At 47.8% G+C, this 22329-nt stretch overlaps 3 protein-coding genes across 9 annotated transcripts in view; all 3 read right to left on the bottom strand.

Annotated features, from left to right (window-relative positions):
- LOC101064767 (alpha-1,3-mannosyl-glycoprotein 4-beta-N-acetylglucosaminyltransferase C-like) overlaps positions 1 to 5617 on the bottom strand; it is a 17200-nt gene extending 11583 nt beyond the window's left edge. The window contains exons 1-2 of one of the 2 annotated variants that reach the window (XM_029841874.1): positions 3519 to 3535; positions 2984 to 3057 (exon numbers count right to left, since the gene is read on the bottom strand). Coding sequence is in view for 1 of the 2 variants with exons in the window: in XM_029841872.1 (XP_029697732.1) it covers positions 5278 to 5300 (23 nt within the window). In the remaining variant the exon portion in view is untranslated. Of the gene's footprint in view, positions 1 to 2983; positions 3058 to 3518; positions 3536 to 5277 lie in introns of those variants that run through there. The other variant, XM_029841872.1, reaches the window with a different exon arrangement.
- A 114-nt stretch (positions 5618 to 5731) lies between these two features.
- On the bottom strand, positions 5732 to 8557 carry borcs5 (BLOC-1 related complex subunit 5). 4 transcript variants are annotated; one of them, XM_029841875.1, is made up of 5 exons: positions 8416 to 8557; positions 8070 to 8213; positions 7511 to 7668; positions 6516 to 6806; positions 5732 to 6376 (listed from the first exon to the last, which is right to left on the bottom strand). In XM_029841875.1, exons 1-4 carry the CDS (start codon positions 8471 to 8473, stop codon positions 6564 to 6566), a joined length of 603 nt encoding a protein of 200 aa, XP_029697735.1. In that variant the 5' UTR covers positions 8474 to 8557; the 3' UTR covers positions 5732 to 6376; positions 6516 to 6563. The 4 variants fall into 4 exon arrangements, with proteins under 4 accessions (XP_029697735.1, XP_011606010.1, XP_003967832.1 ...); XM_011607708.2 differs by having other exon boundaries at positions 5732 to 6373; XM_003967783.3 differs by having other exon boundaries at positions 5732 to 6806.
- A 676-nt stretch (positions 8558 to 9233) lies between these two features.
- Positions 9234 to 16949, bottom strand: smc1b (structural maintenance of chromosomes 1B). Of its 3 annotated transcripts, none has more exons than XM_029841156.1 (25): positions 16706 to 16949; positions 16223 to 16411; positions 15964 to 16076; positions 15584 to 15787; positions 14756 to 14994; positions 14298 to 14556; positions 13905 to 14045; positions 13611 to 13693; positions 13300 to 13507; positions 13033 to 13218; positions 12767 to 12958; positions 12543 to 12689; positions 12311 to 12448; positions 12119 to 12235; positions 11830 to 11936; positions 11598 to 11739; positions 11353 to 11498; positions 11052 to 11199; positions 10835 to 10933; positions 10608 to 10764; positions 10344 to 10498; positions 9827 to 9978; positions 9639 to 9708; positions 9456 to 9566; positions 9234 to 9375 (listed from the first exon to the last, which is right to left on the bottom strand). In XM_029841156.1, exons 1-25 carry the CDS (start codon positions 16884 to 16886, stop codon positions 9265 to 9267), a joined length of 3795 nt encoding a protein of 1264 aa, XP_029697016.1. In that variant the 5' UTR covers positions 16887 to 16949; the 3' UTR covers positions 9234 to 9264.
- Positions 16950 to 22329: the final 5380 nt, after the last annotated feature.

The raw sequence follows: 22329 nt of genomic DNA, 5'->3' as shown, positions 1-22329 counted from the left end.
CCACGGCCGGTGTTGAGACGGCGCCACGGCCGGTGTTGAGACGGCGCCACGGCCGGTGTTGAGACGGCGCCACGCTGCTGCCGTGACGCCTGATGAGGGAAGAAAGAACCGTCTCAACCTTCCCCGTCTCCTCTGGGCAGCTGGACCCACCACGGGTCAACGATGGCTACACGTGCACATTTACCCAATTTATTTAACGATGTAACCTTCAAGGACTGCTGGAAAACGTCACACCCACCCACGTGCACGTTCTTCATTAAATGGAAGACGTGTGATCATCTGATGCTGTTCTGATTAATATTTCATAAACTAATGACTCATTTGTATTCATGACTGTTGTAAATATACTAATTTAGTCTTTAAATGCAGGACGATGCTGTCTAACAGCTAATGATAATAGGACTGAATGACTGTTGAATATAGTAAATAAACGCCAATAAACACACGATTTGCTGACAGGAAGCTCTGCAGGAACACCCAGAACTGGAGGAACCTTTTGATGTTCATCTCAAAGCTCCTCTGCACACAGTCACGTATCTAATCAGCTCTGGGATTTAAAACCACCCATCTTATCTGAAGCACAACTCTCTGATGCTGGACCGTTAAACCGGTCCGAAGCTCCAGTCCAGTTTCTGGCTCTTCTCAAGAAGCCCTCAAAGCTCAGCTGTTCACCAGGAGAACAAGAGAGCAGCGTAATCATCCTCTTGTGCCAGCAGGGGGCGCTAATTGCTATTCATTCCACAGGTCTGCTTGGCCCATAGCAGAGTCACCTTTATGACCACAGACATGGACGTCTGTCAGCGAGCAGCACATCTGCTGATGTCCACATCAGCCAGAACCCTGTGACCACCATCAGCAAGCTCCGGGCTCGGGTGAACGTTGGAGACCAGCTAATCTAATTCATGAATAGATTAATAAATCAATGAAAGATTTATGAGCAACGCAAGGTCTAACTGGGATATCTCCAGGTGATTGGATCTCCGTTACCAGTTGGCCCATTTAAGATGGAGGGACGAGCCACAACGCTGCTCCTGGAGAAACATCTAACACAATCACAGCCTGCTGGAGGCCCCCCCCTTTATGGTGCTGATCTGCAGGATGTGGGCCAGATGTTTCAAATATTGCCTCATTTTCGTCTTCAGCTGCTGCCAAAAAAATCCGATTTCACGTCCTTTGATTCTAAAGCAGGAAAGGATGCGACTGCTTCTCCACCACATCAACTCCTGACCGCAGGATGATTAATACAGGACCTTGAGGAACGCCGAGAGTGATGATTGTGCCAGCTACAGTCAATACTTCCCTCATCTCCGCTATACATCATCGGCGTTCCCATCAGAGAGGACGGAGAGGATCAGCAAAGCTCCGCAGCCTCGCCGCGTCTCCATTACATCATCGCCAACTCCATCCATTACCTTGTCCCAAACCTGGGATTGGAATTGGATTCCCTGTGATGTGATTATTCATCTGCCTCCTTAATTTATTGTTTGTGACAAAGGAGTCGGCGCTTTTGTGTTGGGAGGAATTTTGGGCGAAGAATTGAGAGGGAGAAAAATGAATCATGGGGCAAAATGAGTGCAACACGTCCGGGGAGACGAACGGTTTCTGAAGAGCTGCCACGGAGCTTTAAACCTTTCAGAGAACATTTCTCTAGCTCCCCACCCACAGCCTGGTTCTGTTCAGAGTTTCTTCCTGTTAGAAGGGACGATTGGTCCATTTAAACATCATCTAAAGTCTGTTAATGAGATGTTTAACCACTGGAAGCAGCTCTGGAAACGGTTACCAAGGGCAACAGATGTCTGATGGCAGGTCTCAGCATTAAGGAAAACTCCATTCGGGTTGGGAACATCCCATCCTATCCCATCCTATCCTATCCCATCCTATCCCATCCTATCCTATCCCATCCCTTCCCATCATATCCCATCCCTTCCTATCCCATCCCTTCCCACCCCTTCCCATCCCATCCCTTCCCATCCCATCCTATCCCATCCCATCCCATCCCATCCCACCCCATCCCATCCCATCCCATCCCACCCCTTCCCATCCTATCCCATCCCATCCTATCCCATCCCACCCCTTCCCATCCCATCCCATCCCTTCCCATCCCATCATATCCTATCCCTTCCCATCCTATCCCATCCCATCCTATCCCATCCCACCCCTTCCCATCCCATCCCATCCCTTCCCATCCCATCATATCCTATCCCTTCCCATCCTATCCCATCCCATGCTATCCCATCCCACCCCTTCCCATCCCTTCCCATCCTATCCCTTCCCATCCTATCTCATCCTATTCCATCCCATCCCATCCCATCCCTTCCCATCCTATCCCTTCCCATCCCATCTCATCCTATTCCATCCCATCCTATCCCATCCCACCCTATCCTATCCCTTCCCATCCCATCCCACCCTATCCTATCCCTTCCCATCCCATCCCATCCTATCCCATCTCATCCTATTCCATCCCATCCTATCCCATCCCACCCTATCCTATCCCTTCCCATCCCATCCCACCCTATCCTATCCCTTCCCATCCCATCCCATCCTATCCCATCTCATCCTATTCCATCCCATCCTATCCCATCCCACCCTATCCTATCCCTTCCCATCCCATCCCTCTCTGACTGCGACCTGTCGAACAGCTGCTTGTTTATTTATCTGTAGGTCAAAAACATGGGGGCGTCTGATCAGAGCGGCTCTTCTGGTTTGAACGTTCTCCACCCAGAAGCTGCTCAGGTAAAGTGAGACCATAGCAGCTCCGGCCAGTCGGCCCCTGATCCCAGCTGTTACAGATGATTCCAGGCATGAAAGATTCCCGAGGCAGCGGCTCGCCCTGGCGCCTAATGCAAAGGTGCAGCAAAGGGAACTGCACCCCTGGGGGGCTCCGGGGGCCCCCGGGAGCGAGGGCTGAATATTGATCAACCTGCCGTTTGAGGGGCTGCAGAAGCTCCCAGTGTGACTGAATATTCAGTCCAGAGCTACTCACGTTCTAACTGGGCGGAACGGGATGAAAGGCGGCGCGGCGGCTTCTCCTCCGGCTCCCTCCTTCCAGGGTCAGAGCTTCTGAAATGGGATGAATTATTCAAAACGCCGTTTAATGGATGTTAATGCTGCGGTGGAGGTCACAGCGGCGTGCACGAGCCTTCAGGAGGAAACCCCAAATCACCGGTTTGGGAGGAAAGCCCCTTATTGAGTCAAGGCTGGATGAACGGCTCAGGTTTGGATCACTGTGGGGGGGGCAAAATAGAGCCTGTTATCCGGTTCTGTGTGGTGGGACTTGTTTATTCAGAGTTGATGGGTTACTTTAGATTTTAGTGCCAATTTGTTGCAAACACATAATTTGATTGATATTTTGGGAGCAGCATTAAAGCAGTTAAATCCAGTCGAGAGCCGGATTCAAGCCGAGTTTTCCACCTGAGGTTCTGCTCCCCTGGGTGAGACAGCTTCTGCCTGCTGGGCCCCAAACCCAGCTTGGATCAAGCCCTTGAGGACTGGATTTGTCCATCCCAGTTTTCTTTTACCTCTCAGGAAGCAGCAGAAAAGGAGAGAACGTTTCAGGTGCTGTTGGAGGGTCCTCGGAGGCTTTTTCACCCACAGACGCTGAACCATCGGAACAAAGCAGGACCCAACCTCTGATCTGCTGACCAGTGTAGAGAGACTCAACATATTAATGAAGGATCTCACACACACACACACACACACACACACACGCTGAGCAGCCAGTTCAGTACAGGCTGAAGAGGAGGCCATTGTTGACCATAATTACATTTCCATAAAAAGAATACACAGGATAATGAGGTCCACCTTCTTGTTGTCGTCCCTCATGAAGCCGCCGTCCTGCCTGAACTTCCCGGTTTAAGCCCCCCCCCCCCCCCCCCGGCGGTGCCCAGCGGTCCACGCCACGCTGAGCGCGCTGAAGCCACAAAGCTGACACCCAGTGGTTCTTCAGAGCAAACTTCATGGTTCTGCTGTTCAGACCTTCTCAGGGGGAGGCGCTGCTCCGCGCCCCCACAGGCTGTGACCCAGAGTCCCGTCGACAGTCTGGCTGACGCGCCGATGCCCGTCCGTGCATCTGTCTGTCCTTCATTCGTCCGTCACTGTCAATCAGAACCATCAGAACTCCTCGTTGCTTCACTGGAGCTCGACTGACTAATGAACCAGTAATTCAGCAGCAGCGTGAACCTTCTGTTGGAGCTGAACCCTCCAGTCCCATCTACAGAAACCCGTCGTGTCCTGGTCCATCTCGCTGGTGTCGGACCGGCAGAGCAGCATCCTTATCAACCATCTCCAACGTGACCCAGTTTGGATATCGGGGGTCAGTAACTGTTGCACTACTTGACTTTTGGCCAGTGTTGTTTCCTAGCAACAGTTAAAGAGCAGGAAGCCGTCTGATCCGGTTTAAAGAGTGATACGGTGCCATTGACGGGAGAGAAATATTTGTGTTTGTGTCTCCCTCCTGTTCTCCTGTGTCTCCCTGACAGCCTTGGATTTATATTCAAATGAGGAGGATACGTGGGAAATTGGATTTCCCTTTCATTCCAGACAATGGCTGCCCTGGCGGCAGGTGGGATGGAATCAGTGACATTAATATCCAGCTCTGAGCGTCAGGAGCTCCTCTTCATCATCAGCCGCTACACAGAAGGCAACGCCAATTTCTGCTCCAGCCTTCAAATAATAGTCCCTGGGCCGTTAAGGACATATTTCAAGTTTTAATTTACACATGAAAGGAAATCTCAAAGGAACCAATTCAAAGGAAAAGTAAGTCTCTACCTTGTGTCAATGAATTCTGAATTATTCTGTTCCTTAAAGCCATTAAAGGCAGGTGGATCCTTTTGTAGGCGTAATCGAGCTCAGCGTGTTTACATACTGATGAAAAATTCAAGAAGCTACTCAGCCGGTTTAATCAGACTGAAGCTGCTCCATCTGGGGAGGAGCTGCTCTCTGGTACCAGTCGGGCCCTCCAGGCAAAACCCTTTAATGCCACTTCTCATTAGAGCTCAGCACATGTGCGGCGTTCCCAAAGACGTTCATCCCAAACTTTAACTTCAGCGTCAAAGCAGATCAAACAAGGCACTCGGCTCTTGACACACAACCTCCAACCGCCTTAGTTTCTTCAATGTTTTTCCAATCATAAACCCAAAGTTCTGGTTCCGTGTGACTCCCCCTTGTGTTGTGATTACAGGTTTGGGCCAAAGGAACTCACAGATGGCGGCTGAGCCGAGAGACACCGACCAGGTCAGCCTGAACATGGCTGAAGAGGGAAGCTAATGGGCTACTTACCGGTCCTTCTTCCTCACCCTCATCTGGCTGGATTAGGCCAACCCCAACAGAGAAGGTAAAGCTCCAGCTCTAAGCAGAGGGCAGAAGGTACAGGGGTTAGAACAGATGCTGACAGCCTGTCACAGCCAGGGGTTTAACGGGGGTGTGCAGGCCTCCAAACCAAAGTGCTTATTATCATGATTTGGACTGAAGTGGCCAAATACCTGGAACCTTCTGAGAAACGTGCTGCAGAATCAACAATGATGTGAACAACGGGGTTAAAACAATTACAACATGGATGCATGATGTCCCTTTAATATCTCCAACGAACATCAGCCTCCAGCACTGTCGGCGCCGCTCGCAGCTGTTTTGGGTCTCAGGGTGATTAATCACGTTCAAATGGCTTCTGGTCCAAATGGTCCGGCTGTAATTTAGATCAAATGAATCAGGAAGTAGAGGGAAGAACACAGGAGGGGACGTGACCCACCGCAGCTTTTTAATTTAATGGTGCAATTCTGAACATTTAGACCTCAAACAAAATGTATGAAGCCAAAATCTTCCAAAACAACCAAACGATCGGAGACGAGCAAAGACGGAAAACCTAAAAATGAACACGGCTGATGTTGAAACGTGGATTCATTTTACTTTTTGACGGTTTCACAAACTGCAACATTTATTATTGATTAATACTTTTGGACAATTCTCTTCTTGGTTGAAGCACGGACTAAAACTGGAACTAAGGAATTCTGGCAGCAGGAATCCTGCGTAAAAACAAAGAGTCTGCACAGCTGGATCCATCAAGCAGGTGATTTCTCCCATCTGAGGTGATGCTGCCGAGGCTTTAGGAACTCAGCTGTTACGTCTGAAGCTGCAGTGGAACCTTTCATCTGTCTCTAATCTGCATGGAAACAAAGTCGACCAAGTCAACGTTGAGTCTATTGTCCAAAGGCCTTTCTGGACCACCTTGTGAGAAGCCGTCCAAATCCTTGTGTGAGCCAAATTCCTCTTGATGAATGTCTCCATAATGGTTGTAGGATACATCCGCCATCATAGCTCTGGTACGTCATGGACAGGTTGATCACAGAATAGTTCGGGTAGCAGATCGTCTGTCTGACTCCTGCTGAGATGTGTGAAGAAAGTGGAGATCTGAGATCTTCATGTGTAAAACTCGACCGTTACAATGAAGGGAGAGGGTGAATGTTCTAGTGTTCTGTAGTGTTCTAGTGGTTCTGGGAACATCTCCCCACAGAAGGACAGACCTGCTACTCCTCCCAGACAGAGGGTGGCTGGACTCTGCTCAGAGGCAGCTAAGGAAGCTGCTTAGTGGCAGAATCCCCGTCAGGCCTCATGCTGAAGGGCTCCAGGCGTTCGCTCTCAGGAAGCATGTTGTTGAGGCGCTCCATCAGCGGCACCGTCTGGTCGATGCCCATCTGGATGCGTCTCAGGATCATGGACATCTCGTTGACTTTCTGGATCTGCTCGGCGTACTTGGCGTAGCGCTTCTGGCGCTCCTGCATTATGCTGAACAGGGTCTCAACGGACAGATCCATCTGAAATTAAAACAGGGTTTTCTTCAGTTACAGCACCAACAATATTTAAACAGGAAAATGCTTTAAATAACTATAAAATTCCTTTAAACAGGACAGAATAGCGCAGAGTCCAGCTGACCTCGAACAGACTGGATCACATTTCAATCTGCCCTGCATAACAATCAGGGAAGGCTTGGATGTGCTTTAAGAACATGTTGGGCATTTGAAAAGCTGTCCTTGGCTCTTTGTGACTGTAATTACATTTGAACACAGCAGCACTTTCTTTGAACTCTTATCTTTATGCTGCTGCCACCCTCCAGGGTGCCGACAGTGTTTTATGGCTTTTGTTTAATTTCTACAATGTTTCACATCCTGCATTTACCATCCAAGCCATTAAGAATATCAACGAACAGACTCTATAAATAATTGGTAAAGTAATTTTCACATCTACAAATAAGAAAGTGACCTTGGTGATTTATGGCTTTATCATTTCAGAGATTACTATGTTTAATAACCTCCCATAAGATAAAATATAATATGCATCTTGGTGGTGCAGGGATTCACTGGTCCCCAAAGTATAAACTAAATAGTTGTGAGACTTTGATTTACCACAAGAGGGCAATATTTCCACTTCATGCTTCAGGAGAGTTCCTATAACTTAGCTGCTATAACTATAAATTTGGCTGGTAATTAAATGTGTGAACACTCATGTCTGCTATGGTTACTTCTTTAATCCTCTTGACCAGGGCATTCTGGTCAAAGGCCACAGCTTCAGCACACTGGTGGAGGTGATCTTGGTATCTGATGCAGAGCTGCAGAACCTGAGCAGCATCCAGCCTTTCCAGATACACGCTGCTGGGTGACGTCTGGCCACTCAGCACTCCTGTGGAGAGGCGCCCACAAATGAAACGCAGAACCAGAGTAGCACTTGACAAGAGCACAAGACATGATAATTATTGTCATTAACTTAGCACAGGATGTGGCACAAGTCACCCTTCTGATATTTTAAGAAGGCAACACCTACACAGGACACTTGGCTCATTATTCCCTGACAGACAGGGTGCTGATGGGATACAGCGAGAGCGTCACTGCAGTTTAAAAATGGACTGGTGCATCTTGAGGATGACACCTCAGTCGCAGCTTATCTGACGCAAGGAGCCTCATTTTAATTCAAATCACACCTTGTGTCTCACATCAATGTTGTAGATGTAGCCAGCTGTACCTCGCGGCATGCAAACTAAATAAAACGGTTGGTTTGGGCGGGTCAGTGATGCTTAAGCTCACCTTTTAACAGAGGCTGAAAAGTGGGTATTTCTTGAAGCTTTATGACATCCGGATCATTGTGGATGTTTCGCAATGACTGGGTACCCTGAGCGACAACAACAATATCATCCATCTTTGCCTTCTGCCTCGCTGGAGATGGTGCTGCTGCAGAAAACAAGTTACAGGATCAACGATGGCAAATAAACCCTGCAGAAACTGACTCAAATATGCAAATGTATACAAGTATGTGCATTTATGGCGTACACACACACATTGGTAGACGTGGCCTAGCTATGCTTGAATACTAATTTGGTACTCTTCTACAGTAATGAGGAAAAAATGAAGCTATAAAGGATGTCACACTCACCAGTTGAATTAAGATCGGAGTGTTTGTGCTCCGCATCGCCACTTTGTTCAGCACCCATAGCGCTAACCTTAAAATAGCCTCTTAGCGGACAGTGTAACCCACCGTATTAAATAATGTAGACATAGACTTTAGTGCATTAAAAAAAACCAAGTATCAACCTTGTAGGGACAGTGTTAGTATCGTTGGAGTCAGGCTAGTTAGCGCTCATTAAATATCGCCTCTCCGCATTCAGTCGCGATTTCCGGCTACCTTAAAGCTCAATCACGAGTGATGCGGTGGCAGTGACAGACAGTGCGCAGCTTCCTGGTTCCTATTTATATTTTAATTGTAAAGCACAGTACTGATAGCAGTGGCGAACACTTCCGTAAATAGCTGTCACGTGATGTCGACCGACCCCGGCCAGACATGTTCAGCTACCGCCCCCTAGCGGCACTAACGTGCAGCACACCGGGGAAAGGAGTAATAACCTGGTAATCATTTAATACAAATAACTTGTTTAAAACATAACAGCAATTATTTTGTATTAATTCTTCGTTTAACTAACTTCAGAATGAACCTAGATAAATTGGGCCCTCCTGGCCAACAAAACAGTTGAGAATGTAAAACCAATAATACTGGTTGGACCTTTTCTAAGTAGAGGTTTTTACATATTCGTGAACACAGAAACAGCCTCTACATTTCTCTCTCAATGATAAACGCTTCAGATATAACAACTTCACAACCCTCCAACCGAGTCTAAAACAGCGCTTGACTTGAGCCTTCCGGAGCAACTTAGAAATGCTCTGAACACACGAAGACTAACGATCCAACAGCGATATTGAGCTGGACAGAAATGCTTCCCACAGGAGGCTACACAGGCCTGACTCTCTCCACGTGGGCCTGCTTTTCCCTGGCCTCCTCAGCCAGAGGGTAGGGTCGTAGGTCCAGAGTTAGAATGTGGCTCACCATGCAGTCCTCATACTGTAAAAAGGCAAATGTCACATCAGATCCATGAAGACACATTTGATCACTTGCCAAAGCTTTTAAAAAATGTTAGTTACAACAGAGTAAACCCCCAGCAAAGCATCGGCCTTGGAGAAAAACTCCTCCTTCAGAGAGATGACAATGATCTGCATGTTGCTGCTGGACTCGTCCTGGAGGAAACTGGTCACCTGGATCCAGAGCAAAAACACCAGATCAACAAAAAGAGGAAACCAAAGGAAGTCGCTGATCTGGAGTTCCACCTTTCCAATGTTGCTGTTGTCCAACGCTGCATCCACCTCATCCAAGATAAAGAAAGGAGCAGGACAGAAGCTGACGCCAGTGACGCGGACCGCGGCGAGGAACCCCCCCAGAACAAAAGACAGTTATGAACCAGCAGCAGGGCTCATCTGGAACAAAGGATGATGTAAAACCTCTTCTGCATCCGTACCTGTGGATGGCGAACAACAGGGCCAAGGCGGCGATGGCCTTTTCCCCGCCCGACAGATTGTCCATGGATGTGAAGCGTTTCCCCGGGGCCACGCAGCAGTAGTTGATGCCCCCGAGGAACGGCTCATCGGGATTGTCTGCACTCAGAATGGCCTGAGCACACAGAGCTCCGTTATTGCCTCACCTGTGTTACACATGCTGGAACGGTTTTGAGGATAACACTAACACAACTTCTGTTGAGTTCGGTCTGACTGCTGTTTTTAGCTCGTTTCTGGGTGCGGAATCCAAAACTGAGCTCCGTTTGTCGCTATCAGGTCAGGTTTTTGGGTCAAAGCATCCAGATAGCAAGTCTGAGTGCAGCTAATCAGGGGATTTGGCTGATGTGGGGAACAACCTTGATGTGCTGGAAGAAACCTGAGTGCAATTTGAAATTTGAGTTTTAATCAGCATAAAAATCGAACTCAACAGAATTGTTCTTTAATCCTTCCCCAGTGTCATCAAATGGTTAAAGGCAACACCTGAGCGCTGCTGTTCCTGCACAACCGTTTATAGATCTGGTCAATCACCACGGAAACGTGCTCGAAGCACTTGTTGAAGCGCTGACAGCGCTGGAATTTCACTTGCTCAAACTCTTGACTGCACTTCCTCACAACTCTGGTGCTGGCATCAAACGCTGAGAAGTGACAGGAGAAAAATGGCGGCGCAGGTTGATTTAAACGTCCCTTTAAATGTGAAAGGCATTCTTTGTATTAAAATGATGATCAGAATAGATCATAAATTACCTTCTGCCACACCCTGGAACTTGTCCTTCACCTCCCTCACCTTCTCCAGAGCTTTCATGTTGGGGGCAGTGGTGTGATACAGCACGTCCTCTACAGACGCCAGCGCCTCTCTCAGCCGGTGCAGGCAGGCCTCGGCCTCCTGCTCTGTCTGCACACTCTGGGGACGTGCACGAGCAGCGTTAGAAAGGGACGCCTCACAGGCACGTTTGGGTGGGTTCACGTCTCACCCTCAGCTCTGCAGCCAGACTGGAGTAGTCGACGATCAGCAGGGCCTCCCTCTCGTACAAGTCGAGGGTGCCCAAGGTGCTTTCAGTCTCTGTGTCCATCTGGAAGCACACACACACACACACACACACACACACACACACACACACACACACACACACTCTAGTTCTAGCTGTACGACTCCAAACTCAAATGTCCTTCTGGCCTCTGTACCTGCACCTCGCTGATGTCATTCAGGTTCCCAGACAGCAGCGTGATGGGCAGCCCCTGGATTTTGCAGGCCAGCAGCAGGTTGTGTCTGGCCATGCGTTTCTGCTCCAAAGCGGTCTCCGCACTCATCACCTCCCGCTGGAGCTTCACAAAATCCCTGAGAGCATGAGGCAGGAAAGAAAAGCAGTTTTAAATGTTGTCATTAAATATGATAAATGGTCCTTGGAGCACATTAAACTCATGAGACCATCTTCAATACTAACTCCTCTCTCCATATCTAGACGTGCACTCGCAGTAGTTAGACACGCACTTGTTGATCTTTTGGATGCTCCTGGACTTGTGATCCAGCTCAGCTTTGGCATCGGCCACCTGGCTGGTCTTCAACAGCAGCTGATTCTTCAGCGCTGCCAGTTTGTCCTGGGCTTCCTCCACATCCAGCAGCAGCTTCTTCTCCCCCTGAGTGTGAGGCAGAAATCAGGTTTACCTGCATTGTGCCCCTCAGCAGCACACAATGGTGCTGTCACCACGTTAACTAGTTCTAAAAAAGACAAACACCTCCTTATGTTCAGCCATCATTGCCTCAGTTTTTTTAGTAGTTTCCTCCATTTTGGACCTCTTGATCTTCTGCTGATCCAGTTGCTTTTGTTCGTACTCCAGTTGTGCGTTGAGGCGAGTGCGATGCGACTCAAACTCCAGCCTGCAGAGACACAGGACAATCATCAGCCCAGTCTGTCCCCTGCTGATCGCTCGGGTCTCGGTGGGATTCTCAGAGATGTGCTGGTCGTACTGCTTCTTGTCCAGTTCCGTTTGCTGTTTCAGATACTCCTGCTCGTACTCTCTGATGGTTTCCACACCGATCTCAGCGCAGAAGTCAGCAAACACCGAGCGCTCGATCTGAAAACCACAGAAGGTGCACACTCATGAGATATGGGATCCATAGTCAATTCATTATCGATTCAATTTCCCCACGGGGATGAATAAAGTCCATCTTAATCTTAGTCAAAATGAGAGTTTCTGTTACAACACAGCAAATCTAAACGCTCGGTTCATGTAAGACGACGGTTTACACGCGTTACCTGCTCAATCTGTTCTCTCGTCTTCTTCATCTCCGCATCCTTTAGTTCCACACACTCCTGCTGCATCTGGATCTGATAGTCCAGATTTGCTTTTTCACTCTCCAAACGAGAGATCTCCTGAAATCAACCAGCACCATCATTTTCTTTTCACGTTCCAACCACAACGAATGGACATGAAGACTGAAGCCCCACCGCTCGGTAGTGAACTAGGTTCTTCTTTGTGATGTTGTCCAGGTCAGCTTTGGCATATTTCAGTCGGGTCTTGGCTCCCTGAGCCTGAGCGACGATCTGCTTCAGATCTGACTCCTTCCGCCTCAGTCGCAATAAATCCTGACGGCACCAGAGGCAACAACAGGACCACCGTCGTGAGCTTCTCCAGCTGCTGAGCCTCTTCCCAAAGGGGATACTTGTCCTGTTAACTCACTTGGAGCTCTGCTGTCAGCTGGTCTTTCCGTTCCTTCAACTGCACCACAGCTTTCTCGTCCCAGCAGCGAGCTTTGTTGCGCAGGTCGCTGGACCCTCCTGAGATCACCCCTGACTTGGAAAACAGCGTCCCATCCAGAGATACAGTCTACGGGAAACAGACGTGCCGTTCAAAGCGTACGTTGTGCACAATGACTATGGTGGATTTGTGTTGTGGAAGTTCACCTTGTGGCGCTCCGGTCTGTCAAAAGCCACGCTCTTTGCGTCTTTGATGCTTTCGCAGACTAAAGTGTTGCCACAGACAAAGTGCACGGCCTTTCTCAGCTGGTTCACGCCCACAGCCGCGCTGATCTGCACAACATCCACCAGCATCTTGGCACCAGGCACCGTCCTCAACCTCTCATTCAGAGGACTCACCTAGGGCACAAAGGTGCAATCATTTCTCTGCTCCTCCGTTCAGTCACGACACCACTGACGCAGCCTGAACTCACATCTAAGTAGTCGATGGGCAGGAAGGTCTCGGGTTCAGCTCGCTCGTTCTTGATGAAACTGATGCATTCACGGGCCACCTTCTCTGAGGACACAACAATGGCGTTCATGTAGCGGCCAAACACCTTGGTGACAGCGAGCTGGTACTTCTTATGGATGGGGCTGCACAAGTCAGCCAGTCGACCATACTGGAGCAAAGGTAAATGATGAACAATTACTTGGACTTGTCACAACATTCTTACCTTCCTGACACCTGCCTCCTCTCTTACCACAGCTTCAGGGTAGAGTCTGGACAGTTTCTCCAGCAGCTCTTTGCGCTGCAGCTGTCTCTTGCTCTCATGGTTGTCCAATCGCGCGTTCCTGAGCTCCTCCAGCACCTGGCTCAGTTCCTGGGCGACCTTCTCGCTACGCTGACGTCCTCGCTCCAGCTCTACACTCAGACTTTCCTCCTGGCGCCGGGATTCGTCGAGCGTTGAGCTGAACTCCAGAAATCATTCATTCTACTTTAAGCAGCTGATTAATTCGCCGTACGACTGCTCATCAGGGCACCGTGGTGTAAAATGCCTGTTCCATAGTATACCTGCAGTTCTTGGCGTACTCCTCTAGCTTCTCGGCCCTGCTTATCAAATCGTCCAGCTGAGCCTGGTTGCTCCTGAGAGCCGCCTACAACAGATGCATCGTGATCGTGTCTGGGTGAGTTCCTGTACCCGGTACTGGCATCGGGCCTTTTTAAAAGCATCAGTACTCGGAATAATTGTCATCACCAGCCACTTTCAGGCTACATCAGCTCGGGACATAAAATTACCCATTTATACAGAAAATAAAGGAGTTATTTAACTATCTTTGGAGACCTCTTGATTGGTATCAATTGTACCTCCAGTTCCTTCTTTCTGCGCTGGTCAAAAACGATCTTCTCGTGGTCCGATCTCACCTCCCAGTTCATCTTCTCTGCCTGCTGGCTGAGACCAGCACCCTGCTGGTGAACCAGTTCCTTCAGGTCTCTGTATTGCTTCAGCTGAAAGAGAAACACATTTAAGGCACGTGAGGTTTTAGAGTTTCAACTGGAAAGGTTACAATCAAAGTTGAGTGGCCCAATGACCTGTAACAATCTGGTGGCAATTAATGCATTAATATGAGGCTTGGAGATGTGTTTCTCTGTACGCGTTTCCACAGGTAGTGTGTGAGCACAGGTGTATTTCTCGAGTGTTTGTGCCAGTCCCTCCCTCACCACACGCTTTTGTTTGAACAGGTAAACGTCTGCACAGACCTGATCCTCGTCCAGCTCGATGTGTCTCTCCCGGGACACTCCTTCCTCACGTGCCTTCTTCTCGTAATTCCTCCAGCTTCTCTTCAGCTCTTCCATCTGTTGCTTTCTCTCCACCAGCTCCTGCTCCTTCGTTACCGAAGTCTTCTCAGCTTTCTTCAAGGCATCACGGGCCAGCTCCATCTTCTTTGTGAGGTGGGAGGAGTTGACTTTAGCTTTGATGTACTGGGCGTTGGACTGGGAATGCACGTGCTCTTGAGCACTGAGACACAGCCAGAAGAAATGAATCCTCCACAAACTTGCTGCCAGAGATTCAACATGATTCTTGCATTCTAGGAGGCTTATTTTGAATCCACACCACAGAACCATATTTTGCATTATGAGCTACTGTAAATGATGTTTCCTGTTACACGTGTTTGATTTTTATCAGTGTTTATGACAGCACACAGGACGATACACACCGGATCTCCTTCTCCAGGTGCTGCTGCTCTCTGTTGAGGCGTCCGTGTTCCTTCTTGCAGGTTTTAAGCGCCTGCTCCTCGCTCAGCAGCTCGTCATTCTTTTCACCCGCAGCCTGCTGCTTCTCCCTCAGGGTGCCGCTGAGAACGCTGACGGCCCGTTCGTTCTGGTGGAGCTCAGCAAGCTTCAACTGAAGGTGTTTGTCCTGCAGCTCGTCCAGCAGGGCCTGATATCGCTGAGCCTGGAATTAAATGAACACGCAACACACACCTTAGACAAGGAAATGTTCCGATCACTTGTTAAAATAAGCTTCAAAATAAATATCAGGCCAAAATGGAGTCAGTGGTCTACGAGCCTAAAAATGTTAGCATTTATACCTACGTGTTGGTCGGTCTGCCTGTCTCTGCAACTTATCCACATTTAGTATTTGCAATTTTAATCTGCCATAAGATTAAAATAGTTTTAAATATGAACTGCACCTTGTTACCTCACCCAGTTACATCAGCTGTGCGTTAGCTAGAATGGGAGCTTCCCCGGCAAAATAACTTTAATAACCTCAGAACTGGCGCTTGGCTCACTGAGCTCCATCCAATTTTGAGAAAAAGGCGAACAGAAAAATGTCTGAGTTGAATCGGGGTCTAACACAATAACATCCCGTTCACCCAGGAATTATTCTGGCTATGAGAACACTTGTCCTTTGGCTGTCTAATATCTGATAGCATCACCATCACAGGGGCGATGCCATTTTTAAGTTTGACATGGAAGTTCAACAGGTGTGCTATTAAAATAAAAAAATGTGATGAGTTAAAGAGGCTTCGGCCTTCAGATACCTCTACTTTATCTTTGAACATCTGCTTCCTTTCAACACTGGCAGATTTCTTCTTGTTGAAGTGAAACTGTGTGTCCTCTTTAGCCTTTAGCAGGGCCTCTTTCCTCCTAATATACTCTGCTGCCAATTCTTTTGACTGGCTTATGCTTTCAAACATCTTGGTCCGCTCCTTCGGTTCCTTCAACGCTATAGTCTCCACTGTACCCTGATATGATAATGAGACACATGTAAACGGTCAATGTACAATATTACTAACACGCACTCCTCTTTGTTTTACTCTCATGCTGGATGACATTTTAAAGGAAGCTTTAACATTTCAAAGGTTGCCATCATTAATGTTCAACACCACATGTGTAGATTATGGTTGACAATAACATTTACCTGGAAAACTAGACAATTTTGTGCCTTGGACACGATGCCGACCATCTCCAGCTGCTCCAGGTACTTGGCCAGGGTGAATTTGACATTATTGATAAAATACTCAGAGGAGTTCCCTAAAACACAGTAATTGGTGTCTAAATAGTTCTGCAAATGAATAAAACATGACGGACTACAACTCCACACAATGATAAATATCAGAACAAAGATCCTTTTTAACCAAAGTCGAATTTCTAATCGAATAAGTGAGTCAGAAGCGAACCGATGATGCGCCGGCAGAACACGACCTCCTGCTCTGCGTCGCCCCGGTACCGGATGGCCACAGAGGCGCTGTCCGACACCGGCTGCCCGATGTGGGCGCCGTGGATCAGGTCGCGAAGCTGCTTCACCCGGAGGGTGGACGACCGCTCCCCCATGGCGAAGCTCAGGGCGTCCATCAGGTTGGACTTCCCTGGTGACGGAGCCCCATTAAGACACACGCAAATATATAGTGTAGCCGTTAACAGCAAGTAGCCTCAACCACTACAATACTGCCTATAAAGTCTACAGCGATCACTAATTAAGCATTAAAAAACATATAGATTTCCTGGGTATGTCAATTAAATAAGTGACTACGACACCCAGTGACTCGTGTTGAGCATTTACCTGCAAAAAGAGGAAAACATATAAAATAAATGACAACGCTAATTAGCGTATATTAACCTGGCTAGTTAGCGAAGGCTAACCGTTTAAAATGTCCTCTTACCGGAGCCATTAGTGCCAATAATGCAACTGAATCGCATCAACGGGCCGATAATTCTCCTTCCTCGCCAGGACTTGAAGTTTTCGATCTCAATTTGCTTCAAATACCCCATTTTAGTTCGTCCGCTAGTTCGTAGTTCGTCCTCGCAAAGCGGCAGGAAGTTGAAAGGCGGGAGTTTGCTCATTTAACGCGCATTTATACGTGTGTTATAACACATTTATAACTAGCAGCGAAACGCAATCGTTTAATAACAATGCAATATTCTTAACAATAGGACCCACCGACAGGCAAATGTATATTTCTGAACGTATGTGTATATCGATGTAAAACTATATAAATCCATATATGTATGTATAACTAAAACTCCGTCCAGGTGTAGTGCGGCTAGATGACCAGCAGAGGGCGCCCCCGCACATGACCAGGCAGCTTTACAGCAGATAAATAAGTGTGAATAAATTAAATAAGTGTGAATAAATTAGTTGAATAAAGAGAAAGAAAATAGAGATCTGAGTTTGTAGCAGCAATGCAGCAGAAACAGAAGACATGATTACATTGGGATGTCTTTTAATGGATTTATGTGTTGGAAAGCATGTGATCGCATAAATTACATAAAGGGCGTTAATGTTAAAATATGGTCCAAATGCTCAGGAAAAAAGCAGGTGATTCTGATGTCTTTAATGACCAAAAATGTAATTGTGAAATTGCGTGTAACGCAGCCATTCATTGCATAGATGAAGGTTTAAGTATGTTATAGCCTCATAAGGATAGTGATGCATAGTGACTGTAACAATGCAATCGAATAAATTTAAACTGGAACTCTGAGCTTGCGGGTGAGGACTTCTCTCATATATCTCTGGCGATAACTCCACCAACCTGAGGAGGAATATGGGATGCAAAGATATGCAAAGATGTGGAAAGATTGGACTCGGTTTCACACAAGGAAAATTGATGATTGAGCAAAACACTGAGCAAGAGCTGAAATAGAGAATATGCATCCTAAATATTTGGATTTATGTATTCTATTGGTTTTAAACCTGGAACGCAATGCAATATTTTTGAATAGACCCCCCCCCCCCCTCCAACAAAATATGAAACCGATCAGGTGCTCTTGATGGGCGGGGCCTTACACACGTGGGGGGAGGGGTTTAACAGCTGAGATCATTTCATCAGTAGGGGGACGCAGAGACTTTAAACTGGACCTTTATGTCCATTTATTGCCACTCCGCCTTGACAGGCTTGTGCCAGAGGTCGGGGGGACGGTCTGCTCATTACGTTACTGACACCACGTCCCAGCTCGCCGGACTGTGGGAGAAGGAAGGTGAACAATTACTGAAAAGTACCGGCCTGAGAGGGAGGCCGAGCCAGGATCATTTCACCATGACAACTGCACAAAATATCTTTCAAATGTTCCTTTTCGCTGATTTATTCACTCTTGGATTAAACATACTGCGCTTTGGGATATTAATCACCAGGGAAAGGTCAGAAGGTCAGGCGTTAAAAACATTTCTGTCCTGGAAGCTAGGAGGACAGGAATGGGAGGATTTGGGTTTGGTCCAGAGTTATTCATCCTTATAGCTGCTGGCTGATGCCTGCCTGTTCTCATCAGCGGCTGTGACACTGCCAACCCACACCACAATTATTAACTCGGTCTGAACGTGTTGCTTCCCTTCACCAAACAGGGAACTGGGAGGGCGGTTTAATCGGTTTGGGAGGCTCCAAGAGACGTGGGAGTTGAGCTGGGACCTTCCATCTCCCAGCATGGAAATTATTTATTACTATTCTTCCTTTGTGCATCTGAAAGTTTCATGAATGCTCATGAAAAGTGGTTTTACATGCAAATGTGGGCATCCTGCGTGTTTCCTTCCTTTTTTCTTCCACCCTCTGCCTCTAAAAGCTATACGAACAAGGCGCCCCTGCCTGGCTTCTCCTGCCGAGCTATAAATAGACCCATTTACATTGCATTTCATGGCCGTGCGCTCTCTCTCTCAATATTTCAGAGGCCCACCAGAAAATTGCCCATTAATCATTTATCGCTCACTCGTTCATCACATTTTGCACATGTGTGTTCACAAGTGCCAAAACTGTCTTACTGGTGTTTATGTTTGATGCTCTTCATCAGCACGACGGAGGAGGAAAAGCGACTGCGCACGTGTAGTTGACTTTATTTTGCATGTGTGCTTATGTGAGCGGGTCATGTGATCCCTCCGGCTTCCAATCTGGCGCCCAGATGACAGACTCAAGGACAAGTCGTTCACCTGTGCGTCTCTGTTGTCCTTGAACCCGCCCAGGTTAAACACTGAAATGAGCCGGGACACAAACCCAACAAGGTCCACATCCTTGGACGCTGTCCCAGTCTGTCCTTGACCGGACTAAAGTCCCGCAAACAAACCCAAGTGGACCCGTGAGCTCTACTGCCGCCTGGTGGCGAGGTGCTGTAAAGGTCACGCAGGAGTCGGGATAAACCAGACGATCGGGACCGTCCACCCAGTTCTGGTACCAATGATCACCCAGCTGGAGACATCAGACCCTGCAGAGGCTACAGGAGGGACGGGCAGCAAAGGCGAACTGTCCCCCGGTGATTATTTCACAGCGCTCCTTTGATCCTCCCTCTTTAATGTTATTACTTCTGCATCCTGAAGATGACGTGTGTCCCTGAAGACTACCTCCTTACCTTCCCCTGCACGTCAACCATCCGAGCTCACAGCGAGCTGACACGCTGTCCTCGGGGCTGTTTCACTGGACTCCGGGACACATTAGTCTCTCCCTTTTTTCTTGCCAAAGCACCTCACAGAAATCATCGTCTTGTCTAAAAACGTTTGGGGGGGAAACTCCATGAATGATTTTAACAGAGGGAACCTTCGTCCAGGGTCTGACTCCACAGCATCATGCCTTAAGATTTATTTATTACGTAATGGTCCAAGAATACAGACGACAGCAGCCCTGCCTCATGTAAAAATAGAACAGTGAGAACAAAATGATTCGGTTATATTTAGCTACACTACCCCATCCCCTTCTATAAATGGCAGGAGAGATGTTTGATACTGCCCCCTGAGGGGATGCTGGACGCGCCAGGACATCTCCATCCCTGTTATCTCTGAGCCAAGCGGACAGACGCTGCATGTGGGCTTTTTCCGGGCTGCGTGTCATCAAAATTTCACACACTGCTCCTTCTTCCATTGCTCAGCTTTACCTATTCCAGCAGGCAGCTGATGAACTCATGGGGGCGAGCGAGGGAAGTAAAACCCATGGAAACGGTAGCTCGGAGACAAGTGGCCCCCCGTGCCGGCTCCAGAGATATTGGATTCTTGCTGAGCTTGTTCCAGCCTGTTTCATTGCTCCAGATTGTCAGGGCTCAGCACAGGTGGTCCCAGAAGTGAGAAAAAGGAGGACGTGCACATATTAACCAGAACATTATGTGTCTGATAAAACAAAGGAGAAAAAGTCTGATTTATGTATCATTGCACGTCTAAAATCACATCAGCCCAATAAGAATTTGGGTCTGACGTTATTTTATATTCAGCAACTTCTAAAATACGAGCAAAGCTGACCTGGAAATGCTCTCAGAAGGGAGGACAACCAAGAGGACTCCGACAAACTGGAGGACAAACCAGACAAACCAGAGGAACCAGACAAACTAGGGGACTGAGACAGACCCGAGGACAGGCCAGAGGACTCCAGCATCCCTGTTTGAAGCCTCGTCCTCCTGGATGCTGCTGTAGCTCCTCAGAGGTGTTTACGGGACTCCTGATGTCCACGTCTATTGTGGGACATAAATGACACATAAATGAGATGCTGAAGATACACACCTCATAAACGCTCTAACACTTCACTCAGGGCAGTTTAGCCTACGATCGTCCTGCAGCTTCTGATTGTAACTGTATTTTCACCAGTACAGTATCTAACTAACTACACCTTTAACCTACAGTGCATCTGTGTGTGTGTGTGTGTGTGTGTGTGTGTGAGCACCAATTAATGCTTCTAATTCAGGATTCGAGTGGGAGGCATCCATAACAATGTAACAGGTCAACATAAAGTAAAAAAAGAAAACAACACACACACACACACACACACACACACACACACACACACACACACACACCGACAGGACAAAGGAGCGTTGATTCAAACCCTGGACAGAAAGAGAAAATTCAACTGGCTTTAATTAGCACGCTGTCACGCTAGAAAGCTGCTCCCACGTCCTGAGACTAGCAGATCACCTCCCAGCAGCATTTTCAGGAATTTCGCTGCCTTTCCGAGTGTCTGTGACACAATAATTCCTGAAATCATATTAAACAGAGACCTGAACAGTTGAGCAGACAGGAAGCTGCACACGCTCAGAATGAAGGAATAGAAAGAAACATTTGGATGATGAACACTATGAGACAGATGGCATCACGTGTTCTTTTTCCTGTTGCACGGAAGCCACTTGCTTATTTTTTGACGTTCTGGGATTTAAATAATAAAGGAAGGCTTCCATAAAATGTGACGGCACTTAGAACGTCAGCGTTGCACAATGGAGCGAGAAGAACCCCCCTTAGACTGTAATAACATCATTTTATTAGGTCTCTATGTTCTTCTGGGTCACAATCACACACACACAGCTTTTAAAATAAAGGTGACTGGTGAGTGTGTGTGTGTGTGTGTGTGTGTGTGTGTGTGTGGTGGGACCAGACAGGTGCCGGAATGGCTGGATTGGTGGAAGTGTGGCGCCAACAACAAAGTAGCAGAAGGACACAGACGTCCAGTACATGAATATTTATTGAAAGACGTTAGTTCTTACAGAAAGAGTCATTTGAAATCGGTCTTTTGTGGCTTCCAAACCCGTGCTAATATCACAAACTGCAACAACAGGCGGAACGTAAACAGACTGGTTGCTTCTTTTTTTAAAATGGTTCCCAGTGTTGAAACAAGCGTCATGCAGAAGCCGCCTGACCCCGAAGGAGGGTCCATAGAAAACGTCTGAGCTTAATCTGGGAGGGAGGATTGTTTCAGATTAACACACAGATCCGTAACCACACTTCCTGTCACATGACTACTGGTGGTTGAAGAGAGCCCAGTTTGCTGGCTGGGATCGACTTCTGCAAGTGGCTGCGTGACAAAACCAGGAAAGAAAGAAAATGGTCGTCTGAAGGCATTTCACAATATTAATCAGTGAGAAGTTAAGGCAAAAAGAGTCCCAAACACCACATTAAGATGTTATATTACAACCCCCCCCAGCACCACTGGTGCACCTCCCCTTAGAAAACGTCTCCACATGCAGACTTCATGCGTGTTTTCAAATACAGCAGAACAAAAGAGGAGATTTGTTAAAGCATTCCATGAAACCACTGTGACACTGGAGACAGCGACGCTCTGCTGTGGGGGTGCAGACGATGTGGGCGTGCACGGCAGCGCGGCACCGTGCAGCCACGAGCGCGTGAGGTGCGAGCAGACTTCACGACAGAGACCCCCCCACTTTCTTTGCTTCTTAACTCTTTTTTAGCACCTCCTCGTCTCCAACACTGTAAATGCTTTGATTGTCGCTCGGAGGAGAAACCGTCTCAACTGATAAACCTTCACTGTAAGACCTCAAACTCTACTGGGATCCTGCGCAAACACACACACACACACACACACACACACACACA

The sequence above is a fragment of the Takifugu rubripes genome, chromosome 9 (assembly GCF_901000725.2).
Source record: "Takifugu rubripes chromosome 9, fTakRub1.2, whole genome shotgun sequence".
Classification (NCBI taxonomy): Eukaryota; Metazoa; Chordata; class Actinopteri; order Tetraodontiformes; family Tetraodontidae; genus Takifugu; species Takifugu rubripes.
The sequence above is the reverse complement of the archived record's forward strand: the minus strand, read 5'-3'. Positions and strand labels throughout refer to the sequence as shown.